Below are 17,048 nucleotides of genomic sequence, written 5' to 3'. Positions count from 1 at the left end.
GACAAATAGTTGATAGACATTTTTTCACAAGCATTAGTGCTTTGATAAAATTGATCGTTATATTAATACGAGATTTGATTAAGTAAAATGCCACATTTATGTAATTTTGGTAAGTCCATATATACTCTGAATTCAAACCTGAACAAACAAAAGGACTCTTACATAAGAAGTATCAATTATTCATAAAATGTATATGTTCCAGACCATATGAGTATTTGGACCGTACGCGTACGGTGCAGACCGTATACGTATACCCATACGGTCGGACCGTATGAGTATACGCATACGGTCCAGCTGGCAATACATGTTTTTGAATCAAATGGATTAAATTTAAACAAACATTTATCAAAATCTTTATTTTTAGTTTTACAAATTGTTTATATCATTACAATAAGATGGATAAAGTGAACAAGCGAACAATTGAAATTAAATATTTGTTGAACATGTTGAACTGTACATCCGAATCCTATTTTTGTACTCTCGCACTAGGTGACACTTTCTACCACAAGTAACGTAATGTTTTTTTTACATTTACATGTTTGCAGTTCATGCATGTTCTCCCACATTATGCTTACCTCCGATATCTTCAATTTCAGTGAGCATAATTTAATACAGAAAAAAAATGTAATGTTTTACATCGACATGCTAATTATAAAAGATTACCAGATTTAATTAGCGTGCTTTTTTTAAGTAATTAAAATCTAAAGGTTTTTTTTGTATTTCAATTACAATTGAACTTTTTATATTAATTTAAGAGTTAAGTTGTGTTGATCAGTTATATGAACTTGTATCTAATAAACTTGACTAACTTCTTAATATTAGTCAAACCGTACGCGTACGGTCCGACCGTATGAGTATTTTGAAAAAGTACGCATACGGTCCAGACCGTACGCGTACGGTCCAAATACTCATACGGTCTGGAACATATATGCATCGTGAACAATTTGGTTGGTGATAAATTAAATGCAACCAATATTTAACCGTTCTATGAATATACTATCGTAAAATTAACATATCGGGAAGTGCCCGACTTCACTACATTAGAACGAAATTTAAATAGTTTTACTTAAGTTGAATAAGAATAAGTTGAGTATATAGCGACAAAAATGATTTAATACGGACATCTTTTGCATCGTTGGCCCAATAAAAACCCCATATCTAGGGTGCATAGCTCATAACAGACCCAACCATACTGTTTTTATATTTAAAAAAAAAAACACTGTTGACTTTGTTCAATGAAAATTTAGAATCACAAAAATACTGAACTCCAAGGAAAAATAAAAACGTAAAGTCCCTAATCAAATGGCAAAATAAAAACATAAAACACATCAAATGAATGGATAGTAATTGTCATATTCCTGACTTTGTACAGGCCTTTTCTTATGTAAAAATGATTGATTAAGTCTTGTTTTATAGCTAGCTAAACCTCTCACTGGTATGACAGTCGCATAAAATTCCATTACATTGACAACGACGTGTGAACAAAATAAACAGACTGTCAAAAAAGGGGGGTACAGCGGTCAACATAGTGATATTATCTTAATCAATATAAAAACAAACAAATTAATATACCAATGTATAACCAAAAAGCACAAAAAAGGCATATAGAAAAAGCACAAAAATGAAAGACAAGAATCCAAAATTGTACCATAGCACAATAACACGATGACGTTATGTATACACAAATACAGAGCCACATACACTTTTCATTGATGTGATTGAAGATGCAAGAAGTCTTGCTAGCCTTCTTGTTGAGGTTTCTTGTTGTGCCATTCTTTTTTTTTCAGTTTAAACAAATTTATCATTGATTAGTAACAGCATATCCAAGACTTACCACGGTATATATGATTTGACGATTTCTGAAATTAAGTTCTTGACATTTGAAATAAAAATAATCAGTTTTGGGCTTCCAGCTATTCCGAAATACAACATTTTTGGGGTCCGTAATTTAATACAGTCATATTCCACCTCCTGCAGTATTAAGATGATACATGTAGTGTACCTAATCATATTTGCAACATAATAGAGGTCACTTTGAAAATCATGACATTCTTTGAAATAAATTTTAGATTGTCCGGAGATATTTGAAATAAACAATGCATGCATGGTAGATATTTTTTAATTTACCTTTCTTTATAACTTAGAATTATTTTAACGTCACCTTTGTCCAAAATTTATGTAAAAGTAAATCAATGATATGAACATTATAAAACAAATGATGACGAATGTATCTGATGAATTTTACGTTATCAAACAAAGATATATCCAATCATATCTTAAATGATACCACTGCACTGATATTTGCGATCCTATAAGAAATAAAAACCCTTGTTCTTGTCTGGTTTCCTTTAAAAGGGAAACTCGAAGGGAAAAGGGGGAGGGTATAGAAAAGTACAATTAAGATATTGTTTTTTTAATATAATAAATAGTCCTTTAAACATTAATTGACTATTATGATTAGAATTAGTTCGGTACAAACAAACAAATACACATACCCGTAGCCAGGGGGGGGGGGGGGTGTCGGGGGGTTCGGACGACCCCCCCCCTTGAAAACTAATAAGCACTGTTAAAGTCGATGTTCTGTTCGAATTGTGACTGTTAAAGTCGAGTTTGTGAGTCAAACGAACCCCCCTTTGGAAATTCCTGGCTACGGGCCTGATACTTACTGAGTAGGACTGAGTAGATATAACCGGGAAATTGTCTTGTCGTATTTATAGACCAGGTGTTATAATGAACTAAAAATAGAAATGACAGGTCGTGGCTTAGAACTTCCATGATTTGTGACGTGGACTGATACATGTCAGTCGCCTTTTGCTTTTAAACGGTCGAATTTCATTTTAAGAAGCACACGAATAGTCCAGGTACGTAACATCGTCATATTATTTACATAATTTTCAGTCAGAATTAATATTTACTATGTTGTAGGTGTGTATACAAATTTGCTCCTTATTTTTAGACCAGTATATGTATTTTCGTTGATTTGCTTTTTATTATACTTATAGAAAATAATTGTATAATTGTAACCCTTGATAAAAACTTTTTTGTACATATATTTATTCATTAGTTTTGAAAAATATCTTATGTTGATATACTGACCGTGTAACCATTTACCCCATCCTATATTTAAAGGTCAGCTAGATATTTGACAATGGTAATGTTCATTACATGCGAACGCAATGTAAAACATCATTGTATGACAGTAATTTTTATTCAACCGCCCCAAAAAAAAATTGCATTCGTACAATGCTATATCATGTCGTTGTCCGAAGAAACATTATCAGGGGTTCAATACTACAAAAGGACGGTTGGGATTGATTTTTGTGTATTTTTTTCTCATTTGGGGGGGGGGGGGGGGGGGTGGGGGGTATATCTTTACTTCAAAATAAAAAAAATAGTTTTAATGGGATTTTTTTTCTCCATTATTCCATCGACTATTTCTGATTTATATAAATTTAAAAAAGCAACAAATACTGATATTGTAGGAGATACATGTATACCAAACAGGATGTGTAAATCATTATATATATTAAACAGATGTACTAAGTATTGTACAATCAACATGATAGCACAGTATTGCGCAATAGCAAGAAATCTTCAACTGAAAATAAATACAAATCTTTTAACCAATTTCAATAAGATTAATTCAAAGTCTCAGTAAGTTATTTTTTTATTCTACTTGACCGTTGTATAGATATTTTGGATGTTGGGAACCATTTGTATATTGTTCAACAGTCCAGAATTTAAATTTGTTTTATTTCATAAAAAACGGAATTCTGGCGGCTGTATGATATGTCATGTATGTTGAATCTTATCGGGCATTAGATTTTTTTTAGTTTTGGGCCCTGTTTTTAAATTAGTCTATATTAAGGTTTGGAGGGTCAAAATTGAATCAGACCATTCTAGGTAAATCAAATGTTCCATTTCAAATTTTAAGATCTTTGACAATATGTATTTTGTGTCAAAAACCTTTATTGTGTCAAAAATTTGATCACAATCTAAATTCAGACAGTATCAAGGTAGAATAGTGTGTCCAATCTTTCCAAAATTGTTCATTGCTAGAGTAGACCTCTGTGGTTGAAACCGGCTGGACTCAGCGAAGAATTTCTCTGCACTAGTTAGGTCAAGGTCCTTGGCTATCGTCTGGTACTAGTTAGGTCAAGGTCCTTGGCTATCGTCTCGGATCTTCACCTGACTACCCGCAGAAAAACTATCCCACAACGGTTGTAACCGGCCTGTTTCTAAAGTCACTTTTGTATTCCATCAAATACACATTTGGGTCTAATGCCACAACACTTGTTCTGATCTTGTTCTGATACAAAGTTAATGTTGAATTGTTTTAATCACTAGTATAATGGTAGGCCCTCTCCCATGATAAAAAACAAAACCCTAGATTTTCCCTCATACTATCCTTATAATATTTGTATTTACTTGACAGTAATGAAGACATTATTAAGGTTTGGTTTGGTGGCTGACCTCCAGTATGCCAATATTGATGATGCATATAATTGGAATAAAACCAAGAAACGTTTTTACAGATCAGCAATTAGTCTTCTGGGGAAGGCCATGAAGGACTGGAAACAAAATGACGCCAAATTTATTCTTCAGCTTGGTGATTTAGTTGATGGATTCTGTAAACGGACAGAAGAACCAATCGATTGTCTAAATCGTATTTTAGACATATTTGACCAGGAACAATGGCCGGTTTTAAATGTTGTTGGTAACCATGAGTTATACAATTTTGAAAAAGACAGTTTATACAAATCTAGGTTGTTCAAAAATCTGCCATCTTCCAACAAAGCATATTATACATTATCTCCATATCAAGGACTTAAAATCTGTGTCTTGAACACTTATGAAATATCAGTTCTCGGTGAATTAGAGGGTACAGAAACTTATAATGTAGCTCACTCATTTTTGGCGGAAAGAAATCCGAACAAAGATAAAAATGACCCATCAGGTCTGGAATCTGTTGACAGACGATTTGTACGTTTTAATGGAGCAGTTTCAAAAGAGCAGTTGGAATGGTTGTCAAAAGAGCTGATCTTGGCTACCAAACTAAAAGAAAATGTTATTGTCATTGGTATGTATTTTTTAATTCCACATGTTTGTGGTCTATGAAAGTTTTCTATAGCCGCTATATAAAAGCCCTGCTTATTTCCATCATTAGATCTAGAGTATATCACCACGACAGGCAGAATCGTCTGCGAATGGCTAAAGCTAGTATAATCAAGTATGTACGAAACATGCACAATAACATGACAGAAATTCATAAAAAAAAATCGTAACCAATCACATGTCATTGACATACCTATAAAAAGAATCTATATACATGTATGAATTAAAGCGGTTTGATATACGTCATATTAATGCTGAGTTATTTCATATCGGTTTAGAATAAGATTCTCTTATTGGATAAAAAGGGGTCACATGACATTCATTAATCTTCAGTAATAAATTCAATCGGTCATTAACAGAACGATATGGACCAGAAAAAACCGGTCGTTAATGAACTTTTACATGATATGGACCGGTGGGGCGTGGTTTACGTCTGATAATGACCGTTGGGGCGTGGTTTCCGTTTGATAATGACTGTTGGTGCGTGGTTTCTCTGTTTAGAAAGATGTACCTTTTATAAAAAATGTTCCTGTTATTAATATTACATTTAAGTTGTTGAATTGTTTATTACGTTTTTTCGTTAATGGTAAAATTAAAGAGAACTTAATTTAGAATTTATATACTGAAAAGTTGCACTAAAATGAATGGCAGTATTAGACCTTTTCAATATCTCTCGATACCTACAGTTGAGAACGACTACGACAGGTAATATGTGAGGGGTCGTCTCAAAAATCAAAAAAAAAATGAGACCATTTTTGATTTTATTGCTTTCAATCATTGACAATGACAAAACTTTCCGACAGAGTCCAAATGACATGTTTTTTTTATTTATGATAAGGAAGATGATAGACTTTAAGTCACATATCATCTTTTAGACGTTTAGCTTCTAGCTGTCCTGGTTGAATTTGGAAAACGAAAATAACAAATCATGTTTTATTGTAGTTGATATTTAATTAAACACTCATGATTATGTCGGTTGACAAGGGTGACACATGTCTGTTAGTTTTGGCTTTGGAAGCCTCCATAATATACTCAATACTTTGTATCATTTCAATTCACCAATTTGAGTGTAACAGTTCCACTTGAATTCTGTCTTCACCAATCACTGCTTAAATGTTGTAACATTGAAACGAGGGGTCAATTATATTTTTTTTTAAATTCATCAAGGAAAAACTTTAACTCGAACAAGATACCTTGAAGCGGAGAAGATAAAAAAACAAACAAAAAAACGTGACATTTTCCTTCGACCTAAAAAAAACGGCAAATATTTGAAGAAAGACTCACATAATCACAAAAGTGAAGAGAAAATGGGTTAGGATCCAGAATGATTGGAATATTTGTTTAATTAATTCAACATGAAATGTCGTGCAAGTACATACGAAATATAAATATTATATGACAGAGACATATGTATGGTGGACGGATGCGGACGTTTCCCCTGTCTATTTCGGGGAAATTCAGAAATCGAGAAAGCGAAATCGAGAAATTGAAAATCGGGAAATCGAGAAATCAAGAAATTGTGAAATCGAGAAATAGAGAACGCAAAAACGCAAAATCGCGACTTCATTTTGCGTTTCGCGTTTTTTTTTTTTTTTCTCTTTCGTGTTTTGGCGCTTTTGCTTTCTTGATTTCTCGATTTCCCGATCTTATCTTTTTCCCAATTTCTCGATTTCCCGATTTCCCGATTTCCCGATTTCTCAATTTCTCGATTTTGCTTACTCGATTTCTCGAATTCCCAATTTTGCGTTTGCAAAATGAAAGGAGAAGTCACGAAAACGCTAAAAGGCGAAATAAATGGCCGCATCCGGCCACCATACATATATATTTAAAAAAAATAAATTTGGTCGATATATATAGTCAAAACAGTATAAAACCGCCAATCCAGTATATTACGTAATGATAATCATGATGTTTTCTGTCTTTGAGACGACCCATCCATTTTACCTGTAAACTGTAGGTGTCATTAGTCGGTGTCGAGAGATGTTGAAAAGGTTTATTACTACGACTGGTCTTCACTCTTTGCTATAGAAATCGTACAACTACTCGAGTTCGCTTTAGGCGTTTTGAATTTGTGAGCATTTTCAAAACATGGTTTCTCAATGAAATAAACATAATAGTTCTTGAAAAACTGATCATTATCGTGATACATGGACGTGCCCGTAGGGCATTGGTATTGACTGCGACAGCGATAATGACCTCGCCTTCGGCTCAGTCAGTATCACTATCTTAGTCAATACCACTGTCCTGTGGGCAGTCCATATATCACGATAATGACCAGTTTTTCAAGAACTATTATATATTATTTCATATCGGCTGAGAATAAGATTCTCTTATTGGATAAAAAGGGGTCACATGACATTCATTAATCTTCAGTAATAAATTCCATCGGTCATTAACAGAACAATACGGACCAGAAAACCGGTCGTTAATGAACTTTTACATGATATGGACCGGTGGGGCGTGGTTTACGTCTGATATTGACCGTTGGGGCGTGGTTTCCGTTTGATAATGACTGTTGGGGCGTGGTTTCTCTGTTAATGACCGTCTCTGGTTAGAAAGATGTACCTTTTATAAAACATGTTCCTGTTTTTAATATTATATTTAAGTTGTTGAATTGTTTATTACATTTTTTCGTTAATGGTAGAATTAAAGAGAACTTAATTAAGAATTTATACACTGAAAAGTTGCACTAAAATGAATGGCAGTATTACTACGACTGGTCGTCACTCTTTGCTATATAGAAATCGTACAACTACTCGATTTCGCTTTAGGCGTTTTGAATTTATGAGAATTTTCCAAAACATGGTTTCTCAATGAAATAAACATAATAGTTCTTGAAAAACTGGTCATTATCGTGATACACGGACAGCCCGTAGGACAGTGGTATTGACTGCGACAGCGATAATGACCTCGCCTCCGGCTCAGTCATTATCACTATCTTAGTCAATACCACTGTCCTGTGGACAGTCCATATATCACGATAATGACCAGTTTTTCAAGAACTATTATATAATTCACACGTAATTCGAATTCGATTCGCATTCACTAATTCGAATCAGTTTAATTCGCATTCGAAACGTTTAACGTCCTAACGTCAATTCTAATTCGAATGCGCGTCAAATTCGATTTACTGTCCTAACGACGCTAACTTTTAATTCGGATTAACAAAAACGTATTTGTAATGCGAATTAGTTAATTCGAATTAGCCAATTTGAATTCAAAAAGAAGAGTGTGTGAACGCGATTAGCGAATTCAATTCGCATTCGATTCGAATTCATTTCGAATTAAAGATACGTGTGCACGAGGCATAACAATCCGACGCTACAAAAACCTTACAATCACAAAAACAAAGTTCTTAAACAACGAGAATTGGCCGACCCGTCAAAACAGGTCATGCATTTACCGTGATCACTAGCCTGTGAGCGTGGTACTCAAATTGTGAGTTCGAACCCGCTCGTGATTTAGGTGTTCCGACTTTGATCTTTATCGAATGGGAATCCCAGTTTCCCCACCGATGGTCGGTCGTTTCACTTGTGTACTGGCGGTTGTTCTACCAGTAAAAACTGTTCGTCATGATATAACCTAGAGCGTGGGAAAAGACGTTTAAACAAACACCAATCAAGCATCCTATCAAGAACGTGGAAATCACCCTTCGTTAAATAAAGAATTGTGTTATTATTATTATAACATATAACAATCTGTAATAATGTTGAAGGCCGTACTTTGACCTATAATGGTTTACTTTTACCCATTTTTAATTGGGCGGATATCTAGAGTTGTCTCATCGGCACTCATACCACATCTTCTTTTATCTATTTTTTGATTGTATACATGATAAACGCATGTCTCAAACATATAATTATTAATTTCAGGCCACAATCCAATTTATTTACCTGCCACAGACAGTGCCTGTTTATGTTGGAACTATAGTGAAATATTAGACATTCTGTCAGAAAACTCAGTGGTCTGTTATATCAGCGGCCACGATCATGATGGCGGTTATTCAGTCGATCAGAACGGGATACACCATATAACAATGCCAGGAGCTATAGAACACCCAGGCTCTTACGCTGTTGGCAACTTGTTAGAGGATTCATTGGTTATTCAAGGAAGGGGAGATATGTTTGAAGTGAATTGTCCGTTAAGATTTAAATTGAAATGTTGACAGATATGGTTTTTATTCTAATTTATTTTTAATGTATTGTCTATTGTCATTTTAATATAATTAGATTAAACTGGCATAATTTAACGATTAATAGTCATTTATACAATGGCAGCTTAAAAACTATTGCAGATGTGTCAAACTGAAATGGGTATATTTTATTGTTGTCAGTTTTTACTTTTTAAAAGTGCAAACAGATTTAGTGTTTGGTATTCCTTGTATCATAATCCTGAAGTTTAATATTGTTTTCAGTTGTGTTTATATTTGAATAAAATAATTTCTTCATCCATTTACCAGCGTATAGTGTTCTGATTTTGATTATGGTTTATACCAAAACATTATAAATTCCATGCGTTCGAAGCGCTAATTTGGATTTACATTCATCATGAAAGCTCGAAGTCGACCATTTGAATGCCAAGGATGCACAAGAACCGGAACAGTAAAAAGCTAATTGACCATTAAATAAAATAGAAATAATAGCCAAATTCATCTAATGACAACTTGCCCCACCTTAGAAGCAATCTGCACATGGGATATGCATTTCCAAACTTATTATGTACTCAAGAGCATGCAACAACTACTCAGACTTTGCATGTAAAACGTCACCAACGTCTGAGCAGAAAGTTGTTGAACCAGTTGTTTTTCAAGAACGTCTCGTCCTTTTTCTAAAAAAAATGTTCATCGGACGGTACTAAGACCTTGTTGAAAAATATTCCGTATCAACTTCACAAAAAATATACAATGTTCTTGATGTATATATCATATGTACTTACCTTGTTTATTATCTTAAGTATTATTTTATTTGTCTTTATCAATATTACTTTTACTGTTTATTCTGTTTTTATGGTATCCATTTGAAGTGGTTCTGTACTTATACATTCCGTAATTGTTTTATGATAATTTTAGTATTCTTGTCTTTAATTTTTTTGCTAATACCCTTTGTCTATAGATGCCTTTTTTGAGTTTCTTTGTTACATATGATGTGGCTCTGTACCTATACATCCCGCCATTGTGCTTTTGTTGAATGCTAATTTTTGTATTATTGTCTTTCATTTTTGCTTATTTGCTTTGTCTAAATGCCATTTAATGTTTTTGTTACATATGACGTGGCTCTATACTTATACACCCCGTCATTGTGTTATTGTGCAATAGTAAATAGGTGTTTGCTGTACCTTTATTTTTGGCGTTTTGTCTATTGTGTCTCTTTGTTTTTGTAATACATCGCTGTCAATATAATGGAATGTTTAGCTAGCCCTTAAACCAGGTTTATTCCACCATTTTCTACAAAATAAAACGTCTGTACCAAGTCAGGTATATGACAGTTGTTCGTTTGATGTATTAAAGCTTTTGTTTTTGCCATTTGATTCGACATTTTCCGTTTTGAATTTACCTTTCAGTTCAGTATTTTATGTGATTTTACCTTTTACATGAGAGACTTGAAACCTTGGTTTTTTTTATAATTTGAAATTTAATCCCCGAAACGTGTTAAAAGGTAATGCGTTTGAAACGCTTTTCTGGAATTACTCTCATCAGGAACGCTCAAAGCCTGTGACTATTATACTAACTAATCAAATCCGAATATTTGAAGACGTGGATGTAGTAAAAACGAAACAGTTGAGCAGCTGACCAAAAAGGAGGTAAAAATAATAGGCAAACCCATGTAATGTCAAATTGGATGAGGGAGCTGAAACCTTGTAGTTGCGTAATTATTTTCTGAATTTATAATCGGACAATTTTAGAAATGTTTGTTATAAATCATTTGAATTTTTGGATTTAATATATATACTGGGGCCAATGTAGTTTTTTTAGTATTACAAATTTGATTCATTCAAAGTCAGTTCCTTGTGGGTAAATTTAGAGAATTTTTTATTATTTAACGAATGTTATAACGATACTGGTAAGTGTTGTTGAAGTTATCAATTAAATCGAATTTAGATTGGTCTTTACTGAGTTTGGCCTTACACTGTGATTTATAATAGTAAAAAAACAATTCTGCTGTGAAAGAGGCACACTTGGTGCCAATGCGGATACCTATAATCTGTCGATAACTTAATTACCGAATCCTACATAAATGTTGTAGAGGAAAAAATTTACAGCTTGAATAATCTCATCACATCTCCAGTAATGTATCTAGCATACTTACGGTTGCCTAATAAGATTGTATGTTAATGTAGTTAAATAGGGTGGAAAATAAAAACTGTATGCACACTTTTTGCCACCAATGAACAGTTATATTGGAACTCTACGATTGGGAAATAAAATTGCAATTAGTAGATGTAAACGTGGAATCGGTAAAGCTTTAAATGGTTTGACTACGGTTTGACCACTTTTTTATTAAAACCAGTAGAAATAGTGTTACATGAATTATGATTAAAAACTTTATTAGATGCATGATATAATCTGCACAATATTTTGAAAATTAAATTTTTGTTTTTGGTTACAATTAATTATAATTACATTCAAGTGAAAAACAATTTTTAGGAAATGTATGCATTCCAGGGCACCTTTTAAAAAACCAAATAGATACTCTAAAAATAGACATGTTTGTTCTTATGCCAAATTTGGGAAATTTTTTAATTAGCTAACCGAGACACAATTATCGTTGTAGATTTTTTTTATGCCTTTTTAAAACTATATGATAATCATGACGAACACTAACAATCCTGGTAAGTTACATTTTTATCAACATTAACATACTTTTTTGGCAAAATTATTATTTATTGTGTTGTCGGAATCAGTGTAAATGTACTGCTTTTTAATGCCTGATTTCACATTTAATTTATCCTTGCTATAAGGTTATTGTGGAGAATACCTTATATGATATATACCCCGTTCTATCCAAATTTTAAAAGTATTTTCTGCACGTTCAAATATTTTCATCTATATAAGAATAAGGATTTGCAATATGAAACACGTATCCACCAGAGATTACAAAAAACTGACTGTTAAGCCTCGGTCACACCTTACCGGATAGCTCGGACGGACGCATAACGGATAAAAAAAAGTTATCTGTTGACAAAATTTTTATCCGTTGGGAGTCCGTTGGTGTACTAACGGACATGTTACGAACTTTCGTCTATCCCGATGGTATAGAACACTACAACACCAAGGTTTATCACACAGCAGGACTTTCGTCTATCCCGATGGAATAGAACACTACAACACCAAGGTTTATCACACAGCAGGACTTTTGTCTATCCCGATGGAATAGAACACTACAATAATCAATTAGATTTGAGGTCTCTAATGACTCTTTTGGAGACGAAATGCGCGTCGAGCGTACTAAGTTATAATTCTGATGTTTGATGAGTTATAAGTTTTTTTAAATTACCTTTCATCATATGACTAAAAATATGCCGGGGCGAAAATTACAAAAGGAATATTCAAACTCACAAGTCGAAAGCAAATTGACACCGTCATTACAAAACACGAAATCGACCATGAAACACACACTGTTACAAAATATAACACAGAAAACTGAAAGACTGAACAAAACGAACCCTCACAAAATCCGCCGAATATCTCAGAAGCACCGGATTCACGAAATTAGACATAATTTCTTGGTAGTATTAACAGGTTCCCCGAGAATATAGCCATTTTATAGTTTTGTTATATATCAAACATTCCAGTTGAGATTTTGTATCCTAAGTGACTTACATTTCAGTACTTTTCTCAATAACTTTGGAGATGTTGTCATAACGATTTTATTTATAATGTATTTTTTTCAGGGACACTAAATTTTGCTTTTTCACGACTTCTACACGTGTGATTACCTGCATACGGGGTATTTATCTCCCAATTGATACGATATTCCCGTGCTTGCATTTCCTATCATGATTTTTTTGATAGAGGGTTGCTGCTCACAAGGAAGAAGCTATTAAACCAAGAGATCCAAATTGTGAAGTTGAAATCATCCCTTCGTAAATTTTAATGGATGCCATGACGAGTTGGTTGACCGTTATGAATAATCGTTTAAAAAATGATATCGGATACGTTCCTTTAATACGTCGTAACTACAATCCCCTTCCCTTTCATGAATGTGACCTAGCGAATTAGACTATTTGCCGGATTTGTTATTACATAAGCAACACGACGAGTGCAACATGTGGAGCAGGATCTGCTTACCCTTCCGGAGTACATGAGATCACCCCTAGTTTTTGGTGGGGTTCATGTTGCTTATTCTTTAGTTTTTCTATGTTGTGTCATGTGTACTATTGTTTGTCTGTTTGTCTTTTTCATTTTTAGCCATGGCGTTGTAAGTTTATTTTCGATTTATGAGTTTAACTGTCCCTCTGGTATCTTTTGTCCCTCTTCTATGTTGAATAGTTTTTTGAATTGCATTTTATTCAAAAGTAATAAAACTTGTAGAATTTACGTAACATCTTTTACCATTTTTGAAAATAGCAACACTGTACAATTGCAAACATAATTGATACGTATAATAATAAGCTGACTATGTTATATCTTCTTTCCAAGTTCAACCTTGTACAATTTATGAACTTTAATACGATCCTTATATATTTTCATCACAGCACAGAAGATATTATTAAAGTTTGATGTTGTGGCTGATCTCCAGTATGCAAACATTGAGGATGGATACAACTGGAATGGAACCAAGATGCGTTATTATAGATCATCACTTAGTCTTCTACAAAAAGCCGTGAAGGACTGGAAACAAAATGAGGTCAAATTTGTTCTTTAGCTTGGCGATTTAATTGATGGATTCTGTAAACAGACAGAAGAACCAATTGATTGCCTAAATCGTGTTTTAGATATATTTGATGAGGAACAATGGACGGTTTTAAGTGTTGTTGGTAACCATGAACTGTACAATTTTGAAAAAGAAAGTCTGTACAAATCAAGGTTGTTCAGTAAAATACCATCTTCCAACAAAGCATATTATACCTTTTCGCCGTATCAAGGACTTAAAGTCTGTGTCTTGAACACTTATGAAATATCAACCATCGGTGAATTAGAGGGTTCAGCTCATTATAATACAGGTCAGTTCCTTTTGGAGGAACGAAACCCAAATAAAGAGAAAGATGAACTATCAGGTCTTGAATCGTATGATAGACGATTTGTTAACTTTAATGGAGCAGTTACAAACGAGCAGTTGGAATGGTTGAGAAAAGAGCTGATGTTGTCAACAGAACAAAAAGAAAATGTTATTGTCATTGGTATGTAGTTTATACACATATAAACAGAGTTAATTGCAATAAGATACAGGGTTTCTAATAGCAAAAGGGAGATACAATACAGTCACATTTACTGTAATTATACCCACTAGAACCATCGCCTAAAATAATTTTAGTTATACACAGCACTTTATTAATATCATGCGTCCGAAGTGCTTTATGAAATACCTTCATCAGGAATGAATGCACAGAGCCGAACATTTGAAATTTGTACCTGTTGATTGGACAAACCTCTTTTCCAACAGTTCATATACTATAATCTTCAAATAAGGTATCTATATTAATATGCTTTGGTTGGTTTCATATGTGTTATTCCTTTTTTTCTGTAGGTTTTTATTTATTAATCTATTGATTATTTTATAAATAAACTCATCATATATAACAGGACTAAATTTAGTATATACGCCAGACGCGCGTTTCGTCTACAACAGACTCAGATATATAGTTTTTTCAGGACATTTGTGGTAAGCTAAAAAGGAATTCTTTGCTGTGATGAAAATATATAAGGATCTCGTATTAAAGTTCATAAATTGTACCTGTTATTATACTATATTTTTTCACATAAAACTCTTTAACATAAAACTCTAGATATTCACCGTGGGTATAGTTGTCCTGCGAGAGAACGTACTGTGCTGGTGATTCGGTCCTGACGGGTGCTGGTGGGTCCTGATTCTGTGCTGGTGGGTTTGTTTACATTGTATCAGAACGACAATAAAACGACTGTTTTGTTGCATAATTTTTCTCTGATGCGTCACAAGTACCATGCAAAGTATATTACAACAATATAATATTGCAAAAGTCGTGCAAGTTCGTTTAACGGAATTGTCCTGACGCGGTGCTGGTGATAAGAAAAACGGTCCTGGTTCTGTGCTCCGATGTCCTGGTTCTGTGCCTTTATATTTTAGTTAAAAGTGGCATATATTCAAGATCATTGATGCTGTACTGTTATTGACTAATTAACTGTTGCCTGCTTTCTTGAAATTGACATTGTTTTGAATCCGTTTACTAATATTATGCAAGGAAAAATACCCCTATATTTTTTTTATTTTTTTTTAAATTAACTGTAATCTTATTTATTGGCCTGTTAATGGAACCCTTCTTGTCCCCTTTTAAGATAAGAAAATATGTTTACGATTTTCGGGATTACGATCATTTTGCAAGATCACTAAAATACGTTGTAATTTATACAATACTTATATAAAGTAGATGATGTGGTATGTTTGTTGTCAATGGACAAGTTTCCTTAAGAAACCAAAGGAAGTATGTGTTAATAACCATACGTCATTGTAATACCTTCAACAATAACCCATTAAATAAAAATGTAAAAGGTTACCGTTTTGCATAAAAATGGAGAGAAAAAATATAGAACAAAGAACTTTCTGAGCGTTTGAATCATATGTCTTTAGCAGCTTAAATCACATTTTTATGTGAACAATTGAGTGCTGACTATAAGAATGACGATAGTATTGCGGGTTTGTTTGTTTGTTTTTGGGGTTGTTTTTTTTTTGGGGGGGGGGGATAAGTAAGAGCGAGGTTGCAGTAAAAGTTTTAAGCTTGGAATAGTTTCCCGTAAGATCAAAAAGTTGTATTTTAAAAGAAAAATGTATCTTATAGCCATTTAGAATCACTTGCTGTATCTGTAAGATTTTTTAAACATAACTTTTTTGTCTGAACGGTTATCAGTTTGTTTTTTTCGAAAGTTCGATAGAACACTAAAACAAATCACTATTTTATGAAAGGGCAGACTAGAATATATCAGAGAATGAAGACGAGATAACCTAGAGACCACTATAAACAAAACTAAGATTTCTTAGCTTTTTCATTTCAAAATTCCAAAATAAATAAATATTTTTGATAAAGAATTACGGGGGAGGAAGTGAACAATGTGTCCTACTTTACAATATTTAAATATTTTTATGAATAAAAATCAAATGTGCCTTAATTATAATTGAAAATGAGTAAATGGAAAAAATACCTAACTAAAATACACTTTTATTGTAATATTGGTAATATCACTAAGCTTTTAAGTTTTGTGTGTCAAACACACCATCTCTGTAGTAATGACTCCATACTAATTTTTTCACTTCATCCATTTTTTTATGCATTTTTTTATATTTTGAATTCTTAGTATTATTATATTTAAATGTAACCTTAATTTATATTTAAAAAAAACGAATCTAAAGCCAGATATATCAAACATTTGTGTTTCCATCTATCCGTTTTCAGGACAGTAACAATCAACGTAAACACGCCTGGAAAGTAAAATGCGTACTCGGCTGTCTGTAATCGATCATTTTTAGACACCCTCCTAAAAAACAAACCGGGGTGGGGGTTCAGAGATGCGAATTAAGTACTCAGATCAATATTTTATCTTTTCGTGTATGGTTTATGACCCCTTCTGTGGCTTGTCAACTACGAAATGTGCAAACTGCAAAAGTATCAAAACAGCACAGACAATGAATAATAGAGACATAATTTTGTACATATATCAAGGGGAAACTTCTTGCAAAGCATTATTATTTATAGTTCATTACTGTTTTTAGCAGAAAAAGAGAATTTGGTGAAAAGAAAATCAC

General features: G+C 33.2%; 1 protein-coding gene across 1 annotated transcript; it reads left to right on the top strand.

Annotated features, from left to right (window-relative positions):
- Window positions 1-2,578: 2,578 nt before the first annotated feature.
- LOC134725260 (manganese-dependent ADP-ribose/CDP-alcohol diphosphatase-like) lies at window positions 2,579-9,566 on the top strand. The gene is made up of 3 exons (XM_063588933.1): window positions 2,579-2,861; window positions 4,436-5,080; window positions 8,988-9,566. Exons 2-3 carry the CDS (start codon window positions 4,438-4,440, stop codon window positions 9,278-9,280), a joined length of 936 nt encoding a protein of 311 aa, XP_063445003.1. The 5' UTR covers window positions 2,579-2,861; window positions 4,436-4,437; the 3' UTR covers window positions 9,281-9,566.
- The last annotated feature ends 7,482 nt before the right edge of the window (window positions 9,567-17,048 follow it).

This window comes from Mytilus trossulus, chromosome 7 (assembly GCF_036588685.1).
Source record: "Mytilus trossulus isolate FHL-02 chromosome 7, PNRI_Mtr1.1.1.hap1, whole genome shotgun sequence".
NCBI lineage: Eukaryota > Metazoa > Mollusca > Bivalvia > Mytilida > Mytilidae > Mytilus > Mytilus trossulus.
This window is presented reverse-complemented; position numbering and strand designations above follow the sequence as displayed.

What these genes read in the sequence shown, in the direction of transcription:
- LOC134725260 (XM_063588933.1), top strand. Translation starts at nt 4,438, where the DNA reads ATGAAGACATTATTAAGGTTTGGTTTGGTGGCTGACCTCCAGTATGCC. An exon ending in AGAAAATGTTATTGTCATTG is followed by an intron (nt 5,081 to 8,987) that starts GTATGTATTTTT and finishes TATTAATTTCAG; the next exon opens with GCCACAATCCAATTTATTTA.